General features: G+C 36.4%; 1 protein-coding gene across 2 annotated transcripts in view; it reads right to left on the bottom strand.

The window, feature by feature from the left end:
• TANC2 (tetratricopeptide repeat, ankyrin repeat and coiled-coil containing 2) overlaps positions 1–22,362 on the bottom strand; it is a 297,008-nt gene that overhangs the window by 112,112 nt on the left and 162,534 nt on the right. For both annotated transcript variants that reach the window (XM_044921763.1, XM_021678492.2), the window contains 2 exons: positions 16,271–16,534; positions 1,098–1,223 (listed from right to left, as the gene is read on the bottom strand). In XM_044921763.1, the coding sequence (XP_044777698.1) occupies positions 1,098–1,223; positions 16,271–16,534 (390 nt within the window). The remainder of the gene's footprint in view (positions 1–1,097; positions 1,224–16,270; positions 16,535–22,362) is intronic.

The following is a 22,362-nucleotide window of genomic DNA, read 5'->3' as shown; positions in this document are numbered from 1 at the left end:
ATATACTAAAGTAATGCTTAATATAATGCCACTTCCTAGGCTGGAAATACTCAGCTGTATATACTAAGCAACTAGCATGTGGCTTAACTGAAGAAATGGTGAGTAGGATGAATAGGACTGGGAACCAAAACTGACTGAGGTCATCAACTCACTATAGTAGATGGGAGGTTTGGCAACTGCAGCAATACAACCAATTACTTTATGCTCCTAGTTGCACAGTCATCATTGAAAAATTATCAGCACAATGACTTCCAGAATGGACAGCAGGCATGAATGTAACCCTTCCTGTGTGAGTTATGCATGCAGTACTATACAGATTAGCACTGGACAAGGGGTGAGGAGGAGAGCAAAGGAAAGATGAAAACAAGCTAGGAGATAAAATTTAAAAAGGCACTTGGGATATTAGTACTGTGGGTACCAGAGAAAGCCGACCACCTATCTGGTAAGGCTATCAGAGATGGTTTGGTTCATTTTGCACAAACCAGAGGCACAAGCAGCAATACCACTAACAGGTCTCTCACCTAGATTGTCTTTTGAAAGGATCAACAGAATGAAAAGTCTCTGAAAAGATTAGGTTCCTGATTGTAGAAACAAGTAGTATGCATAAAAAGTGTGAAGAAACTGTTGCCTGAGTGGGAAAGGGATGTTGTTTAAATGTTTCCAGGAGAGGACTAGAAGCACTGTCTGAAACTCCAAGTAAATAAAAGTACTGTATGTCATCAGAAGTGGCTGCTAGGATGAAGATGAAATAAATGCTCTATGAAATATGTGACTATTAGCACCAAGCTCACACTAGGGCTGAAGTGAATCAACACTCACTTCTGAAATCCAGGACCTTAAAAAGGTTGTTTCCTCCATCACCACCTTTACCCTTGTTTCTTTTGAGAATTTCAAGGATCAATGCTTCCAACTGTTCAAAATTACAATGTCTATGATGAATATAATGTATTTGTGTTTATCTTTCTCTTCTATGGTGACATGCTCATTTTTTAAGTGAGGCTTCAGTAAGAGTGGAAATAGGAAACAAACTTTTTGCCTACTGCCCATGTCCACTTTTGCCTGGGAATCACCAGGCAAAGCCCTTCTGGAGCTCTAACCTCTTAAATCCTGTTGTGTGCGAGCACCGCCCATGCTTTGTCTCGGCATTCGAAGAGAAGTTCTCAAAGGTGTATGTCTCTGCTCATCCAGGTAAGCAAGGTCCTCCAAGTGGGCAGAGCTGGTGGCTGACAAGACAGAAAAGTTTAGTCAGAATATGTAAGTTTAGAAAACTCTCAGTTCGTCTGTATCATCCCAACTTGGGAATCAGAGCTCACTCCAGCATATACATCTACCAAGGGTTTGCTGAACTCACGGTCCTTGTCAGTGTCCCGAACATGTGCCAGGAGAAAAATGTCAAGAGTTGTCTTCAGCTCCTTCAACACTATCAACTGCCTGAACTTATGAAGAGTACTAGCAACAAGTTAGCAAACACAACAGTACCTGAAAACAAAAATTATTAATTTTTTGCTTCTTTGGGGTCACAAATACCATTTGTAGAACAAGGCATAAACACCATCAGTGGAGAAACATGTTCCAAATTATACTGAGCTGTAAGAAAAACATGAAGCTCTGTTTTCAACATTTCCCCTTCATGCTAAAGAATGAAATATGAAAACATTCTGAAAACAATTTTCAAGTGTATATATCTATTGGAAAGATGGTTATCAGGACAACAGATAGAGAATTGCTGAAGAGTCTTTAGGGAACTGCCAATGTCCATGAATTCCAAAGAACACTTAGTTGCTCTCTGAACACAGTCAGGTAATAATGGCCCCCCACTGCATGTATAAACCCTTTAACCCAGACACAACAGGGAGAGGGAAAATGGCATGGGCCCTGGCACTGCTATATACTGAAAGCTGTTGGGAACATTCACAATGAACCAAAAAGTGAAGAAATTAAGAATCAGGAAGCACTGAAGAACAAAACGGTTTTTAACAACAGCAACAACACGCCCAAACTTCTGTCAGAATACAATCAGTTAGAGCTTATAAATTATTAATTAAACTGCTGGTTCAGTTTGTTGCTAATTATGTACGATACTGTGCCAGGGGTTATTCAGTTCTTCAATGGCAATTATTTACCAAGAGCTTACTGTGTGCCAGGCCCTGTTCTTGATGCCCTCCCTGGCTTAGCTGCCAGCTTACCTCTGGTGACTGTTTGAGTGGCTGAGAGGAACCAAAATGAGATCACTCTTGGCTGCAGAGCTCTAATGAAGATAATGTCCATATCCCCAGTTGAGATAAGACACAAACAACAATCTAAGGTGGATTATGACTAAGTGGCACAAAGAAAGTCACAAAGTGCTCTCTGAGCTGAAAAAGTGGGGGGGGGGGAGACGGAGAAAAACAGAATAGAGGTAGAGACAGAAAAGAATAAGAGAGAACATGTGCAAGAGACATATACTCCCTTCATCCTTCAACTATTGCAATTACCTCAGTTACTTGGGTCTACTGGAAACCTAGACAAGAGGAACTTATCCAAATTTATAGATATAGTTTCTATGGGAAACAAAAGTCTCTGAAAGCTCATCTAGGGAAGTAAACCAAGAAAAGGAAGTTAAATGCCACATTACACATCAGTAGGAGAGAGCTCAGAGGAATAAGAGATAATCTTGATCTCTGCATTTGGAAACTAAAACTATCCAGAAAAGATAACTATGTGGTTCTGTGAATTAGTTCTTTCTTATGTTTATTAGTCCCTCCTGCTTTAATCAAAGTCTGTTTTCCTTTGTTTGGTTCTTCGTCTATATGTGTGTAGCTATCAAAAAAAAGGTAAGGAAGAAAAAAAAAAAAAGGAGCCCTCAGAATTCCCATCCCCACAGAGCCCTCCTTGGAGGGGAGAAATATTAGCATCAGCTGAGCAGGCCCCTTACACAGAGATCAGTTTCAGCTTTGTAGGGCCCTTCCTCCAAGTTCCTCTGGTGTAATAACCCCAACCTCTTCTTGTGACACAGACTCTGAGGTGGTAGCTGCTTCCTGCAGTTGCCAAGTCCATGATGCCTCAGTGTTTTCTTTTTCCCTTTCCAGTTCATTTAAACATAGTCAACCATTCTTTACATTTCAGATTTTCTGATAAAATAACTGGTTTCTGTCTCCTGGCTAGCCCCTGACTGATACACTATTGAAAATAACAGAGCAGTAATCCTTTCATATGTTGATGATAAAGCAATACCACAGAATGAAGATGTGAAAGGAATCTTCATCACGGTCACCTAGTCCAAAGGTCAGCACACTACGGCCTGCTGCCTATTTTTGTAAATAAAGTTTACTGGAACACAGCTTTGCCCGTTCGTTGAGCATTCTTTTACAACAGAGTTGAGTAGTTTTGAGAGAGGCCATATTGGCCTGCAAAGCCTAAAATACTAGCTGGCCTTTTTTTTTTTTTTTTAGATTTTTAAAAATTTATTTATTTGAGAGAGAGAGAATGAGAGACAGAGAGCATGAGAGAGAGGAATGAGGGTCAGAGGGAGAAGCAGACTCCCTGCTCAGCGGGAAGCCTGCTTCTCCCTCTCCCACTCCGCCTGCTTGTGCTCCCTCTCTCACTGTCACTCTGTCAAATAAATAAATAAAATCTTAAAAAAAAAAAAAAAGTTTGTTGACCCCAAACTAGTCAAATCCCCTCATTTTACAGATTAGTACTGTAGAGTGACTTGTCTACAGTGAATCACTCATTTATGGTAGAGCCAGGCCTCAAAACCGGACATCTGGTCCATCAGTCCAGTGAGTGCTATTTGCATTGTGCCCCTTCTCCCCTTTTAAAGCTAAACAGATTTAACTCTTCCTTAAAAAGCTTATTTTCATCCCTTCTTCATCTTTGTCACTTTCCCTCAACTCTGTTTTTTATGGCTTCCTAGAGCAGTAACCAAATGTGGGCAAGTAAAGACCTTGTAATGCAAAGTGAAGGTGCTTACTAAAACTCCACACTGCAAATATTTCCACAGTAAGAAACAAAAGAACAAACAAAAGCCCCCAAATTTGTTATTTTTTTTAATGAGAAAAATACATATAAGGTACTTCCTAAAGCTGATAAACTGAGAGTAATATGAAAAGAGTATCAATGACAATGAGAACCTTTTACTGACATTAAAATAAAACTCAAATGAAACCTTTAACAGCTGGATGAGTGGTTAGTTTTGGGTTACCACTATGGTAATATAAATGGCACATTATATAATTTTAAAGGTTCTCTTACTAAAATGGTTCTATATGCCAATGCACTAAAATGGTTTCATACGTTTTAATAAAAAGAGAACGTATATTTCATTAACAGTAGGTGGAAAGATACAGCAACAACATGGAGTGGAGCAAAAAGCTGTGTTAAGGAAAAAAGAGCCCTTTTTTCTATATTATATTCATCTATGAATCTTTTAAAGATTAAACTCAGGGAGATCTATACTTTGAGTATAGATTTGAATAACAGATAATTCATTTTAATTTCTCCTTACTGAAAAGACCTCCTGGCAAGTACTCTTAGCCCCAGCCTTACTCTCACAGGGTCAGCTTCCTATTCAAAGAGCTGCTGACAGCATTTGTGAAATATAAACGTTGAGTGTGAACTTAAGCTTTGCCAAACGAACCTTTACTATCTTAATTCCTAGAAAAATGGACATCAATTGTCCTATTGCTTTCTTTCACAAAACCAAGAAATGTAGTAAAGATATTTTGGAATGAGCACACGTCTCAATTTCAGTCAGATGACATTAGGAGAAAAAGACAAATACTCTAATTATTGAGCTGAATGAACGGTTCATTCCTCTACAAATCCAAATACTCGTAGGCAAACAGTGAACTAAAGAAAAGCAGTGATCTTCAGTATCAAGTGCCAGAGCTCCGAAGCCCTGATTCAGGGCACAGACAGATCTCAAATCAGCTGATGGGGAACTATTGTTTTAATCCAGATTGCAAATAAATTATGTTTAGTGTTACTTAAGTCTATTAAAACATTTGTTCTTTTTCTTCTTTTAGCAATCAGTATCCTTTTGTTGATCTCTGAATCTATCACAACTTCCTCTACCAAATAATCCAAAATATTTTTTCACTGCCTTTATCCCTTATTAAATCATTATTCTCCTTAGTCTTATTTTGTTTCTCACTGCTTCATCATTTTCAAAATTCTTGCCCATTATTTAAAGGGATATGAGACAAATATTGGAAAGATGAACCAGGAGACCTAGAAGTCTGTTAGCTGTGGCCCTTTGTTGTATTAGCTGTATAGGGGTACTCTCCCTCATGACCACTTGAGTCTTTTCCATTTGCAAGCCACTTTCTGAGAAGTCTGTCGTGGTTTGTCAAACATCTCACTCTCTGTCAAATTTGCTCAGGCTGCATTTTCTCTGCTTCTCTAACTGATCCTCCAGTCAAAATTAATTGCTTCTCCCCTTTAGCAACCACATACATATATTGCTAATTAGAACCTGTGTTATTCAGCTACTTGCCTACATGGCTGTCTTCCCTTGTTACAGCAGGTTCTGGAAGGCAAGAAAGCAATGTCTGATTTATCTTTGATAACCCTGTCCCTTCAGAGTAAGTCAGAGTACCCTGCACATAATGCTCAATATAGAACTGAATTCCAGACTAGTCCTACCTAGATTTAGATATATGTCTGGCTCTAGCTTCACCCTTCTCATTGCTCTGTTTAATGCTTACTAGACATCACTATGATAATACGCTCGGCTCCAATGATGTTCATATAAACTTCCTTCAAGTACTGCTGGTCCCTCTTCTATAGCACATATTACTTTCTATCATACTATATAAATTACTTACTTATTATGTTTATTTTCTCCAACTAGAATGTAAACTCCAAGGGGGCGGGGGAGGGAGTTCTGTTTTGTTTACTGATGTTTCTCAAGTGTTTTGAACAGTGCCTGCCATATATACAGTACAAGTTCAATAAACACTTGTCTAATAACTGAATAAGTGTATTTAATATACACTTTGTGTTTTGGCTACATTTAAATGATCAGTGAATGACAAATTAGGTTTTGTCTTAGGGGGTTATTTGAAAGCTAAGGATGAAGGAGGTGGCGATAGCAACAATGTCTTGCATATCTTCATCCCATACAAACACCAACGGCAGATCTACAGGGACATCCATATTCCCACCTCACGGTGGTACTCTTACTGTGAAACTGTCCTGGCAAGTTTTTTTGAGACAGTTCCATCAAGTTAAATTACTACTATAATATTTAACGAACACTTTCCAGATACAGGCGTAGGAGATAACTAGGTAAGTCGAAGTGAACTGAAGAAAGAGGAAAAAAAAATCTACAATAAAAAAAATTTTATGTGAAAAGAAAATGCTTTAAAAAGTAAACTTCTACGTAAAATCTATCTCTAAGTAAAACTTCTGTCGTTAAAAATCCTTGTTTTCAGAGAAGGAAGAGGGAAGTGGGAAAAGGGAGCATATATATATTTTTTGAGATCTCATAGGATTGGAACAGCTGATTCATTTATAGAACATTTAACTGACATACTTTTTTGAAGTCAAAATAACTTAACAAATAAGTGGGAAGAAAAAAATCCAGCAGATAGCATTTGGTACAAAACATTCCAGAGGCAACTCTATATTGAGTATGAAACCAGTCTGAATTGTTTCTTCTTATATCAGTTGTCACTAGTGAAAACAGATTTTAGTAGGACGACTGTCATGCTGGCTGACCTGAGCAGGGAGCTTGGAATGATGTTATGTTTGCTACAGCCTGGGCAAGAAGCCACTCTGCTGTCCTTATACCCTTGATTCATAAAGCCAACATTCTGACTGCTGAAAAGCCCATATTTTCTTCTTTATAAAATCTCCATTACAGCTTCTGATTGGATTCATCTAAATCCCCCATGATTCCCATTTTGCATTTACCTGATTCTTAAGATCCTTTTCTTAGGAAAATGTGCAGCTCCAAACATTAACAAGTAGATGGTGAGAGTTTATATTTTAACTGACTTCCACTGCTTATATGTTTCCTTGACAGACTCCTCATTTTCACACAAAGCACTGAGGACAGCTGCTGCAAGTGAGTATTTCCTACTTCCCAGATCCCTCCAATTCCCAGCCAATCTCATTTTAAGACATTAAGGATGACCATAGACATCCTACTCTCTGATAATTTCTGCCATGCAACCGCAAGTCCACAAGGTTTTCTAATTCCTTCCAACACAACGAGATTAAAGAAATAAACATACAGTAGTGATTTACATTTTGAAAACAATAAAAGACAGTCGTTTTTATTTTCTGCATCTTAGAATTTTAAAGATGTAATTACATCTGAATTTATACTCAGAAAACTGAGCTACTCTAGGAAAAACTCAAGCCTTGATGGTAGAGATTGCCAAAACTCAGCTTTAATCATTCTGTCATTCGAGTTAAAAGTTTTTATTTTCAGTAAATAGCACTACCTTCATATGTGGTATATGGTGGAGCTTTTAAATGGTACATCTAAGTACAGACTTCACTTGCTTGAATCTTTATGCTTCTGAAAGTATACAGCTTTTGGACCAATCTAATGGATCAATATATTTATACTTACAATAATCAGACTTCTATTTTAATAGTTAATAAAGAGTACATGGTTGTTTTAAAAATTTCCTTACATATATATTTTCCATTTATGTTGCAGATGAGTTCAAAGCTCAGAAAAAAGTTTTAAAAAAAAAATCATCATAAACATTTGCATATGTACTGACCCCACTTCTTCTAGGTAAAGTGTTTTATAAAAGTGTCCTTCCATTCTTTTTAAAATCAAGAGTCTTATGGAATAACAAAGACAATTTTATTCTTTAGAGTCCAATGCAGCAAATTAATTTAAATAATTCCTTGACAATTTCCTAGTCCTGCCAGAAGATATGGCCCCATAAAGATGCCAATGAGCTCAGGCAAAAGAGGGTGATTCTCTTCCCCAAGCAGGGAAAAGTCTGTAACACAGCAATGACCATTTAAACGATTATTCCCCCAGATTTTTTGAAGTGACGCGAATGGTATTTTCACATCATTATTCAACATTATTTCGTCTCTAAAGTAGTTACATTATTCATAGTGAGATAAAGTTTTAAAAAGAAGGGAAATTTAAGAGTTGGATTTGAACAAGGTCTTTTATAACTGGCATTATTTTTTCCCTCAACTGTTCATATGCTTAGAGTAATTTAATAAGTATAAATAAATATAATGGGTTTTTTCCCCTCTATTTTAAGCTATCTCATATTTGAAATCCTCAGTTACTACTGTTCACCAAGGAGATTTGAGTATTTGATCTTCCCACACTTTGGGGAACCACTCATATGTGCACATTAGAAAATAAAGGAAAATAAGTATTTCTAGAGCTATAGCAAGAGCCGTATCTAGAGTATATCTAGAGAGGACCTCCAGAGCTAAGAAAATTTGTTTTAAAAAATGATTTAGATACCTAATCATTTTAACTATCAGAGGTTGTGGTCTTATCAAATATTTATACAACATTACACAGTAATATTTATACAACATTACACAGCATGATAATTCCTTGTGAAAGTAACTTTACTTCTCCACATTCTGGAAACATTTTCAACCTATAATCTATTAAATTTTGAAGATAACTGAGCCCTCTGGTTTATAGTTCACTTCCCTGCCTCTTTGTGAGGATACTGACACCATGGTTTCCAGATACAGAAAACAATCCAATACAAACTATTCCCTGACCGATGACTTGCCTGTAGCAACACTAGATGTTTATATTACATTCAACAATGACAAGAAATAATTCTCTGATGAAGTATGCTCATACTTCAATACAGTCCATTTGTACTACACCGACAGTATAAAATCCTATTCTCTAGGACAGATCTATCTGGCTTCTTTTTTTTCTTTTCCCTTTTTAACTTTTTTTTTTTTTTTAAGATTTTATTTATTTGAGAGGAGAGAGAGAGCGAGTACACAAGTGGGGGCGGGGGAGAGGGAGAGGGAGAGGGAGAAGCCGACTCCCCACTGAGCATAGAACCTGGGATCATGACTTGAGCCAAAGGCAGACATTTAACCGAGCCACCCAGGAACCCCTGATCTATCTGGCTTCTGACGGTACATTTACCTTTTACCCTTTTTTTGAACAAGCATGATCAGTATTACTTAAAAATCTGAAAATCTGTGCTAGCCAGAAAGGCCCTAATTATGGTATGAACACTGTGATAAATGGAAAAATAATCAACAATTATGGTCTATGGACATAGGAACATAGGCTAATGTTATCCCTTTTATTTTTTTGAACATGGGGGAGGGGCAGGAAAGGGAAAAGAAGAGGGTAGAAAGAATTTAATTGAGTATAGAAAATATTTTCCAATACTTGAATTTAAAACAAATAAACCTCAATAACAAAAATCACTGTTTTGTGATATTTGATATAAACAGTGTACTTTCTATTAAAAAGATAAAAAATGACACCAAAAGCCTGATCCAAAAAAAAAGAAAAATTTGATAAATTGATGTGATCAAAATGTTTGTGCTTCAAAATACATCAATGAAAAAATGAAAAGATAAGCAACAGACTTGGAGAAAATATTTTGCAAACCCATTGTTTGATAAAGCATTGTATCCAGAATATACAATAAATGCTTACAACTCAATAAGACAAACAACCCAACAACAAAAAAAAATGTGCAAAGGGTTTGAAAAGATATTTTACCAAAGAAGATATATGAATAACTAATAAGCACACAATATAAGCTCAACATCATCAGTCATTAAGAAAATGCAAATTAAAACTATAACAAGATAGTATTTCACACCCACCCAAGTAACTATAATAAGAGATAAGACAGTAACAAATGGTAGAGAGAATGTGGAGAAACAGGAATCCGCACATACGTTACGGGTGGGAATGTAAAATGGTGCAGCTACTTTAGAAACCAGTTTGGCAATTTCTTAAAAAGTTAAACATAAATTTACCCTATGATACAGCATTTCCACTCCTAGGTATCTATCCAAGAGAAATGAAACCATATGTCCACCCAAAGACTTGCACACGAATGTTCATAGTAGCACTACTCAAAATAGCCAAAAATTGGAAAAAACCTAAATGTCCATCAACTGGTGAATGGATAAAATGTGATAGAGGCAAACAAATGAATACTATTTGCAATAAAAAGGAACAAACTTCTGATACATGCTATGTCATAGATGAACCTCAACAACATTATGCTAAGAAGCCGGACACAAGAGACCACAGACTATATGACTCCATTTATATGAAAATGTTCAGAAAAGGTAAGTCTACAGAGAAAATAGATTAGTGGTTGCCTGGGGCTGGGGATGGGAATAAAATTAATATTAAATAGACACGAGGACCATGTCATCATGACATGATCTTATTGGGATGATGAAAATATTCTAAAATTGATTTATGGTGGGGGCACCTGGGTGGCTCAGTTGTCAAGCGTCTGCCTTTGGCTCAGGTCATAGGATCCTGGGATATATCCCAGGGTCCTAGGATCGGGCCCTGCATCGGGCTCCTCGCTCTGCGGGAGGCCTGCTTCTCCCTCTCCCACTCCCCCTGCTTGTGTTCCCTCTCTCACTGTGTCTCTCTCTGTCAAATAAATAAATAAAATCTTTAAAAAAATAAAGAAATAAAATTGATTTATGGTGAAGGTTGCATAACTCAGTAAATATGCTATAAATTACTAAATTGGGTGGATTATTTGAAATTGGTGAATTTTATGATATGTAAAATATAACTCAAATAATTGTTTTTTTAAAAAAAGGATAAATTCACATAGAGACTGCTGCTTTAGGACTTTATCTAGGCTAACACTGAACTAAGGTGGCAATTAGAATCACTTCTGGCCAGTTTGGGTACTGATCCTAGGTTTATGGTCTCAACAAGTGGAATACTTTTAGTAAATTATCCATTTGTTGGAGTTACTAGGTTATTTTTAATTTTTATTTATTTTATTTATTTTTTGAGAGAGAGAGGGGTGAGGGGCAAAGGGATAGAGAGAATCCTAGGTAGGCTCCATACTCAGTGTAGAGCCCAACACGGGACTTGATCTCATGAGATCATGACCTGAGCCGAAATCAAGAGTCTGGTACTTAAACGATTTTTAGTCAACATTAAAAATAGCTATTTCTTCAAAGATCTAGTTATGTCACCAAGAACCACTATTTCTTTTTTTTTTTTTTTTTTAAAGATTTTATTTATTTATTTGAGAGAGAGAATGAGAGACAGCACAAGAGGGAAGCGGGTCAGAGGGAGAAGCAGACCCCCCGCTGAGCAGGGAGCCCGATGCGGGACTCGATCCAGGGACTCCGGGATCATGACCTGAGCCGAAGGCAGTCGCTTAACCAACTGAGCCACCCAGGCGCCCCAAGAACCACTATTTCTAAACCAAAGGGAAAATTCTTCTAGAAAGACAGAAGCCTAAATACTTTATACATTTTTTAAATTGAGGTACGATTTATATATGTTAACTATATAAATCTTAAGTGAATAGCTCAATAAATGTTTTTATGTGTACATACCCATGCAACCACCATTCAATCAGGATATAGAACGTTCCCTTGATATTCCCACCAAAGGTAACCACTACCTTAGTTCTATCACCACAGAAATGACATAGTTTTGTCTTGTTTCTCTACACTTTATATAAATATACATATTTCATATAGTATGCCCTCTCCAAGATGTTGTTGTGGGTACAGCGTTCTTTTTCACTGTTGTATAAAATTTATTAAACCAGTCTACTGTTGACAGACATTTGGATGATTTTCAGCTTTTGGGTATTATGAATAAAATGGATATGAACACTCTTATATTTATTTATATTTATTTATTTTTTGGTGAATATAAGGACTTTTTTTTCCCCCCAGTAGTCTCCATACCCAACATGGGCCTGAACTCATGACCCTGAGACCAAGAGTCATGTGCTCTACCAACTGAGCCAGCCAGCTTTATTTTTGATGGCCATTCTATGCAGGAGTGGAATTGATAGGTTTTAGGTAACATGCATATACAGCTTTAGACACCTTTAATAGACCTTGCCAAGCACCTTTACAAAATGCTAGTTCCAGTTTATTATTATACTCCCATTAGCAATGTATGACAATTTCAATTGCATCACATCTGCACTAACACTTGGCATTGTCATTCCTTTCAATTTTGTGGTTATCGGGTATAGTGGTATCTCACTGCCAGGAAGTGGGAAGGATCTGATATTTTATTCTACTTCTAACAAGCCGGGATGGTGGAAGACATGAGACATCTAGATCAGAGATGAAAGACATTTCATTACTCAGAAGAACAGCAAAAGCCAGAGTATCAACATTGGAGCCGCTCTTCTAAGGCAGAATTCCCACAGGCAATACAAAGAGCTGGGTGATAGGAGCACATGCAGATGGCTCTGCTGTAAGAAAGGCACCCTGTGCCTACAAATTACTTTGTGTTTTCTAGGAATTTATAAGTGGAATCATATAGTATATTCTCCTTTTTATCTGACTTCTTTCACTCAGTGTGACTATTTTGAGATTTGTATGTGTTGCTGCAGTATCAATAGTTCATCTCTTTTTACTGCTAGGTAGTACCCATTGTAAAGATATGCTCTAATTTCTTTATCCATTCAACTGCTGGTGGCCATTCGGGATGTTCACAATTTTTGGCCATTAACAAATAAAGCTGTACATCTTTGTAAGAACATATACTTTCATTTCCCCTCTATAAATCCAACTAATTTTTTGACCTCCCATGTCTCTTACATATATTATAATCATATATAGGTATATATTATGTTTTACATATATAATCTGGATATTATATGTATTATATATATATATTTAAAGATTTTATTTATTTATTTGAAAGAGAGAGAGAGAGATAGCAACAGAGATAGCGAGAGAGAGTTTGAGCGGGAAGGAGAGGGAGAAGCAGACTCTCTGCTGAGGAGGGAGCCCGATGCGGGGCTCAATCCCAGGACCCTGAAATCATGACCTGAGCCAAAGGCAGACACTCAACCGACTGAGCCATCCCAGCACCCCTAATATATATATTTTAAAGACTCATAAGTAATATTAACCTTTGGAGAGGGGTACTAGATGGAGAGGGGAGTGGCTCTTTCTTTTGTATTTTTTGTTTGAATTTGAATTTTTATTTGATTTATATATATTTATTATGTAACATATATGAATCTTTAATTTCTAGAATGTGTCAGCTGGAACCACTGGGCAAGGAAATTATGGCTCATTTTTGTTTTGTTTTCTTCTTTGTATTTCTCTGTATTTAAAAAAAAAAATCTAATAAATGCTGTTTTTTAAGGCAAAAAAGAAGAAAATCTCCCAAGGCATTTTCTCAACTCTACTGATACCTGATGATTCACTCCCTATAATTCTGCATAATACCACAAGCTTTTGATGAATTATTTTTTCTAACTCCAGGCTCGCCTCCTTCAGACCATCCTACATGGATGGGTATATAGCCATTTTTCTAAACTGCAAATTTGATAATACAGCTCCTGTTTATACTAACCAGCAACAAAATAAACCCAATACTTATCATCAGAGCACATAAGCTCCTTGCTATCACCTGCAACATCATTTTCTACTATTCCTTCACTGTACCCCAAGTGCTAGTCATGCTGAAATGTCAATAATGTGCCAAGTTCCTTAACCTCTTGGTGCCTCCTTCCTCTTTTTTCTGTCCTCCTTGTGACTTCTCACTCATCCCTCTCTGTGATGTCTTCTATTCCTCTCTATCCTCCCCCCCTTAAAAGATTAAGGGCAAAGGGAGAGGGAGAAGCAGACTCCCTGATGAGCAGGGAGCCTGATGTGGGGCTTGATCCAAGGACCCTGAGATCATGACCTGAGCGGAAGGCAGATGCTTGACTGACTGAGCCATCCAGGCGCCCCTCTTCCTTTGTGCTCAGATGCTTCCCTCCTCTGTGTTTCTATGGTACTTTATAAATTACTGCATTATAGCAGTCATCACATTGTAGCTGACTATTTTACAAAAACAGCAATGGATGTCAATTAGAATTCCATCCTGTAATTCTCTGTAAAATTCTTATCTTAATATTTGCTGAAGTCAGTGTCCCAAAGAATATGCAAAACCTTACTGAAGTCTAAGTGTAACCACAAATATATTGATGCCAAAGAGGGGTAGAGTTGCTAAATGGCAGTTAGCAAAAAATATACCATGAGAGGTAGTTTAGAAGCCCCCAAAATTCACAGACTGGATGACAATTCCCTGAAAGTTGACCAATTTAAAAGATTTTATTAAGTAACTAGAATATTAGCTCTTATAAGATAAAATTCTAAATAAATGAAAATCTTACAATCCATGTAAAAGAAAGAAGGTACTCTTCACCTGATAAAATGTTGTTTGCTTTGTTAAGTTTTTTAAAAAACATTTCAACTGGCATTTTTTACCTGGTGATTAAAATACTTGGTATAGAAAGCTGGGTTCTATTCTTTGTGAGAGAGCTATACAATCAGTTTCTTCTATACGTATTAGAGAAGTAACCGGTAACTCATTGATACTTCTGACAGTTGCCTTGTGCTAATTTCTAGAAAGTCATTTTAGAAAACTTTAGAGAAAGTGAGGGAAGGATATTATTTGGCCAATTAGTCCTGGACAACTCTTTGTACAACCTAAGGTTAGTATCCGCATAAGGTAAAATAATGAATCACAGATATTTATGCTCAAGAAGGGCAAAGCGCTTTATAATTTCTCCATTAAACTAAAAAGAGGACAAGAGAAGCTTATACTTCTGACTCCTACTAAGTGCTCAGTGCCCTTCTTCAATAATAGAGACAGAATTTTTTTAAGATTTTATTTATTTATTTATTTGACAGAGAGAGAGACACAGCGAGAGAGGGAACACAAACAGGGGGAGTGGGAGAGGGAGAAGCAGGCTTCCCGCGAAGCAGGGAGCCCGATGCGGGGCTCGATCCCAGGACCCTGGGATCATGACCTGAGCTGAAGGCAGATGCTTAACAACTGAGCCACCCAGGTGCCCCTAGAGACAGAATTTTCTTAGAAATCACTGCAGCTTAGTTAAGAAGTAAAGTGGGATGTACCATTAAGGCTGGTAGCTATATTTCCTCAGTTTTATGCAGGCAAGGATTTAAATGTTTCTCTTCCGAAAAGACTGAATTTGCTTAGCACTTTCTAAGTTAGAGCATTCTAGGACTCTAATATGACATCATTAGTGGGGGTCAACATATTCCAAAGAACCTAAGAGAGAAAAGTTTCTGTCACTACTTAAAGTGAATAATCTTGAAAAATTAATACTAAAATCACCTACAGTTACTGATCTTCCAGATGAGCCATCACCACATTATCGCATGTGATGACTGATGCTGATGGTCTCCCAGAGGATGGAACAAAGACTAATGTTTTAGAAAAGGTACAAAAAGGCAAGAAGCATCACACTATCATCTTTATAAAATAAATCATTACACCTGGGAAATAAAAGCTCCTAACTACAATAAGTATTTTATTACCCTGTGTCAGTGAGACAAACCTTTCAGGCATTCATCAGGCAAATAAGAAAGACAAACAAAACTATGATATCGTAGTAGGTACAAAGTCTAGATGATGTTTCATTTTGAAAATGCCAAAATGCCCAACTATTCTGCAAAAGCTCCTGGTCTGAATTATTAAGTAGCAACTTAGCTGTATAAACAATATCCTTTGACATCAATTCTGGACAGCTACCAAAGGATAATTACTCCATACTCCCTTTATGACTGAAATTGCTAGGAGTGTTTGAGTTATTCTTTAGCAATATAGGTACCTGGTGATTCTTCTATGATGGGATGGCTAGGGTACTGTGAAAATACTGAGCTCCTGGACTAGGAAGTTGAATTCTTGCCTGTCTGCCACTCCGTCAAACTATGGACAATGATTTCTGATAATACAACTTCTACTGAAATACACATCAATTTAATAATGTTTTTTTAAACTAACGTTTTTCAAAACCTCAAATTGAAATCCTTTCAAAGACTTTGGATGTGAAAAAAATACATTTAGAAATTCAATAATATACTTTATAGGTTTTACTTCTCATTTTATGTATGCTGTTACACATTTTGGGAACAGAACTAAACAACCACTTGAATATGAGCCTTTCCCCAGGTTCAAAAAGATATACACATGCATATTACCCAAACACAAAAGAACAGCTTAGTCAAAGAAGATGAATGGAAAATTCTATTAAAGCAGAATTTACTTTCATTTCAGTATATACACCAGAAAAATGGTCAATTTTTAGAAAAATCTTACCTGCTACTGAATTTGGCCGTGGCATAAGATATAGAGGAATAGACTGTACTGATTGTGATAAAACTGTTTCCAAATTCCTTTCTGGGATCTTATTCAGACTATAGGTGGAAGCTGTCATGTTTTCATCTACTCGATACAAACAGGAATCCATGCTGGATTTTTGAGACTGCCAAGGTTTTAGGTTTCCTCCAGATCCTAATTCTTTACTGCTTTCCCCAACATATTTTGTGCGTTCTACATTTTCAGAATAGCTTGTCAACGTAGCTGAAAAAGAGAGTAAAACAAGTTAAAAATTAAAGACGGCACATATTGAATGGGGCACTGGGTGTTATACGCAAACAATGAATCATGGAACACTATCAAAAACTAATGATGTAATGTATGGTGATTAACATAATAAAATAAAATTTTAAAAAAAACCACACACACACACACACAAAACAAAACCCCACAAACCTAGAGATTAAGCTGTTTACTACTATCCAAATTCATGACTAGCTAATAAGAGTAGTAGCAATATTATTTTCAAAAAGTTACTGATCATTTCATCTCCACCATGAAGTTTAAATAATTGAAAGCACAATATATGTTACATATTTTCTCTCATTTCTCTTATATATTTAACAACTCTATTTAAGTGGAACTGAACACATTCATACATCAGTGCTAAAAGATCTACAACTAGAGCCTATCAATGCTAAAAATTTCAGAATTTCGTCACAAAGGGAATTCATATAATTTTCATGGATTGCTGAAGAGCTCCTAAAATCTCAAAAAGATCTTTACTCTCTTTTAATCCCCTATTTTCCCTCATTTAAATTTATTTCCTGACCCCTTATATGTAATTAAGAATTAGAAAAAACAAATGGTCCCTTAAGTAGATATATAGGATATATTGCAGAAATAATCTGTCCAAGTAAGGAGACAGTACAGGGCCTCCTTGTACAGCTACCCTCTAGCTCTAACCTTAGATGGCCCTGAATGAAATCAAGCAAAACCTGAAAGGGCTTCTAGAATTTTTCTAGTCTTACCACTAATTATTAACAGGACTTAAAAACAAAAATTTTCATCAACCCTAGAAATGCAAGGAATAAAAACACTAAAATAAAGATTATAAAAATCTTAGCAATAATTATAAGAATAAAAGAGGTCATCCCAGGAGAGTTTTTAATAAGTTAGTTCATATTTTCTTCTTACATCTTCAACGTACCTGTTGTTAAAAGAAGAGACCTAAGTTTATTAGGTAATTTCCACAATCCCTTTTAGTGAGGTTTTCTCTTTGGAAATGTAAACGAATTCTGGACTTAGTAGTAACAGGGAAAAATATGAGTTACAAAGGAAGACACCCTGGTTGCCTTCCAGCTTTGTTCCTCTTTACAATAATAAGTCGTCCTTGCATCTGAGAATTAAGTGTTGTCAACTGGTCTCTGTATCCTCACTAAGGGAGTCCAGTTCCAAGGCAACATCTCCCTGTCAGTTCCATCGGGGAAGGCAGTCACCATTAGGCTTCTCAAAGATGACAATGCTCCCTACCACTACCTACTCGTGACACATCCCCCCCTTCTTTTTAAAAGATTTATTCATTTATTTGAGAGAGAGAGTGTGTGTGTACAGGGGGGAGGGGCAGAGGGAGAGGGAGAATCCTCAAGCCAGAATCCCTGCTGAGCATGGAGCCCAACATGGGGCTTGATCCCAGGACGCTGAGATCATGACCTGGGTTGAAATCAAGAGTTGATGCTCAACTGACTGAGCTACCCAGGAGCCCTGACACACCCTTTTTATATATTGTCCTTGTTACCTTTTTTACATACTGCTGGATTCAATGTTAGAATTTTGTTAAGGACTTTTATGTCCATGTTCATGAGAGACATTGGTCTATTGTTTACTTTTTATATGATGTCTTTGTCAAGTTTGGTCTTAAAATAATGTTAGCCTCATAAAGTGTTCTTTTCACTTCAACTTCCTGGAGCAGTTTGTGTAGAAATGGTATTATGTCTTCCTTAAATGTTTGGTAGAATTTACCTGTCAGGCATCTGGACTAAGAGTTTTCCTTGTGTAAAAGTTTTAAATGGCAAATTCAATTTATATTTAACAGCTATGAAATTATTCAGGTTATCTTTTTCTTCTCAAATGATCTTTGGTCATATATTATTTCCAGGAATTTGTCCATTTCACCTAAATTGTCAAATTTATTGGCATAAAGCTGTTCATGACATTCCCTTATCCTTTTAATGTTTGTGGGGTCTGTTGTGATGTGCCTCTTCGTTCCTGATATTGGTAATCTGTATCTTCTTTTTTTTCCTGGTTAATACGACTAGAGGTTTATCAATATGATTTTCTCAAAGAACCAGTGTTCAGTTTCACTGATTTTCTCTATTCCTATTTCATTGATTTCTGCTCTTTACTATTTCCTACTTTGTTTACTTTGATTTGAATTTCTTCTTTTTCTTGTTTAAGCAGAAGTTTAGTTCACTAATTAAATAACTTTCTTTTCTAAAATAAGCATCTAACGCTATAAATTTTCTTCTAAGCACTTCTTTAGCTGCATTCTAAAAATTTTGATGCTTTGTTTTCATTACCATTCAATTAAAAATATTTTTAAATTTCCACTGTGATTTTTTTGACCCATGTTATTTAGAAATATGTTTAATTTCTAAGCATTTGTGAAATTTCCTGATATTTTTCTATTATTGGTTTCTAGTTTAAACACAGTGTGGTCAGAGAACACAGTTTGTAATGGTTTAGTCCATTTAGCTTTATTGAGACTTGTTTTATGAACCAGAATATGGTCTCTTGGTGCATCTTCTATGTATACCTAAAAAGAATCTGAACTATGCTATTGATAGTGGACTGTTCTATAAAAAATAATTAGGTCAAGTTGATTAATGGAATTGTTTAGGTCTTTTACATGTTAATTGATTTCCTACTTGTTCTTTCAACCACTGAGAGATGAGAGTTAAAATCTCTGGGGATTTTTGCCATTTTGAAGCTTTGTTATTTGGTGTATAAACATTTAGGATTGTTATTTCCTCTTGATGAAATGACCCATTTATCATTATGAAATGACCTTCCTTGATAGGTCATCACTGTTTATTCTGAAATCTATTTTGATACTCTTTGTTCTGAAATGGGTGAAAGAGGGAGATGATGAGCATACAGTATGGACTCCAGGACCAGCAGGAGCAGCAGGGAACTTAGTCTTCATTTACTAATCCTTTCCAAGTCTTTTTGGGAGACTGCAACTGGTCATCTCCTTGAAGAACTGGATTTGGATCTCCCCTCTCAGAAAAGAACTGAGTATCACAGTATCATGCTTCCAGGTGAGACTAGATGCCAAAAGAGAGTACTAATGATTGATCTATGTGGTACAAGAGTTGAATTGGGTTTGCCACTCTAAATGTACTCACCTGCCTGTTGTCTGGCTACACTGACTCTAGCAGTGGTGTGGACTATTCCCATGGGTTGGAGCTGGGTCCCTGTTATTAACATCCTGCTCCAGACTGAAGGGTTGGCTATAATGGCTGTTCCTGGTCTTTTGTGATAATCATGGGCAGAAGTCAACCACTGTCTTATGTACTGCCATATAGCCTCTCTCATCCATCTCTAGACTTCCTGGCTGCCATGGAGACATGAGATGCAGTAGGGCTACTGGATTCATGCAACAGTAAGAGTCAGGGAAATAGTACCCTATTAGGGCTAACATACCAATGTGAGAAGGGAACTAGCAGTAATATCACCTTGTAATTCCCCCTTCCACAGTTCAGAAATGTATGGGCTCTCTGAAGACTTTCAGTAAAATTAAGCAATCACCTCTGCCAGCTCTGTAATTCCCTTCCTTATATTTGCTTCTCCTCCTTTTCTGCCTTACTCCTCTTTCATTCACTCTAATTTCCTTGGTTTATACTCCCTTAATATAGTATATACTCCCTCAATATAACCTTTTTGTCTCAGGCTCTATTTTCTAAGGAACCTATGCTAAGGAAGTCTTGTTGATGAAAATGTTGGGAACTATGGGATATTCTTCTAGCTAATCCAGATGTTCAAGTCGTGTTTCAGTATACAGTCAAAACTACTCACTTTAATTAAAAATTCATTTCATATATTCAGACCTTCAGTCATAAACAGCCCAATATAGTTCCTAACCTTTTTGCCACCAAACATAATGCTGTACCTTCCCCAATGAGATTATTATGGATTCCACAGCATTATTTTATAATTTCTAAATGTGTTCAGTGATAGCATATTTATATTATGTGTGTATGTACCTGTATGTGTTTTTTTAAAGCAGATGTATGCTCCTTATCCTAATTTCTGAAAATTCTCTAATTTAAAATATATTTAAACTTTTTTTCCAGTAAAATTTGGTAAATATTCAGTAAAAATTGGAAAATAATATTTCATTTGGTGTAAAGATGTGGTGATTCAGCTGGCTTTGTAATTCTTGGAAGAAGCTTAGAGTTCATACAGCTGCTAGGGTCAGTATGCTGAATCAAGCCAGAGAATGGAAACTCTTCTTTCCCAGAGGACTTGTCTACATGTAAAATGTCTGCTATTTAACCCCTTACCTTTTATGTTTTTTTGTGTTGTGTCCAACAGAAGTTTTTATTATTAAGTCCCTAATCAAATTTGGCTAAGATTTACCTGTATCTGCGTGGTCTTTGCCTGGTATATATCCCAGAAACACAACCCTTTTCTCCTGATAAACCAGGAGCATATTCAGTATACTGGAATACTACACCTTTACAGGTCTGAGAAAGTAGCAATGGGGTTCACTATTTTCAGTATTTCAAGTAATTTATAAATAATATGTAGCTAGTTAAAACTGGTAGCTAGCTAAAACATCAAACTTCTGTAAACATAGCTAGAATTATATCAAGGGTGATAACAGTAGTTACCTCATTTAAACAGAAGCTTTGGCAGAGATGCATGTTTGATAAATTAAACATGAGAAACTGCTATAATCACAAATAGAGTGATGCTGAAAAATTTTTCAAAACTATGGGATCTATCAGGAAAAATTATGAAAGTCCTGATCAGTGGTGGAAAGATTAGAGAAATTGTGAGTTAATTTGTGGTACCCAAAGATGGAATTATTCAGTGGCCTACGGACCCTACTTTAGTTTTATATGATGCACAATGGTCTAGAATCTTAGGGGCACAGAAAGTAAAAATAGACAACTGACACAAAATACCAGAAGTAAAATTCTCTAGGTAACTATTCCCACTTAGGAATTTCGTGCATTTTTGCTTCATTGATGCTTTTCACTGAACCTGGTGACTTTTGGTTAATTCCATTCATCTACCTATCCAATAAATTTTTACTGAGCAACTAATATGTAATCAGGCTACAGGAACAAGATAGGTCCTAAATCCTTAATCCTAGAAGAAGGACAATTCTGTGACAAAAGAGATTATACACAGAAAAATGAATCACAAAATGAAATGCTATTTTTAATAACAATAGGCTAATGTCTGTATATTATTCAACTTTATGGATGCATCCTATTTTATTTTATTTTTATTTATTTATTTTTTGGATGCATCCTATTTTATTCAACCATTCCTCTATGGTGAGACCGCATACAATTTAAGGTCATCAAGGTAACTGAAGCATCAGAGAATGCAGTAATATTTTCATGCATGTGGTTACTAAAAGTTTCAAAAGCCCAAAGCCCATACATGTAGTCTATGTGCCAAGTAAGCTGGCCTAGATTAAGCAAGCACTCATATGTGTGAAGTTTCTATGAATGGACCTGGAAAGGAAGACACGGTTCCTCATTGAAAAATACACATATTTGTTTCCCTAATCTATCATTATTTCTAATAATGACCAGGTGGAACAAAGGATAGGGAGAAAATATTGAGTCTCAAGTAACTGAAGAAATTTTTCTGAGACCTTCTCCATTTTCCTTCTTTGATACAGAAAAAAATTGTTACCTCAGTATAGAGTATAAAAAACTGTTTATGTGACATATCTGTTCGTCTTGCCATATAGGCCAGAAAAGAGACAGTGTGAGGAAGAAGGAATCACAGGTGTATAAACAGGCTTATTGTGAATAAAATTAACTCTCTATATTTTTAAACCAGTGTTA

This window comes from Neomonachus schauinslandi, chromosome 15, assembly GCF_002201575.2.
Source record: "Neomonachus schauinslandi chromosome 15, ASM220157v2, whole genome shotgun sequence".
NCBI classification, from domain to species: Eukaryota; Metazoa; Chordata; class Mammalia; order Carnivora; family Phocidae; genus Neomonachus; species Neomonachus schauinslandi.
The sequence above is the reverse complement of the archived record's forward strand: the minus strand, read 5'-3'. Positions and strand labels throughout refer to the sequence as shown.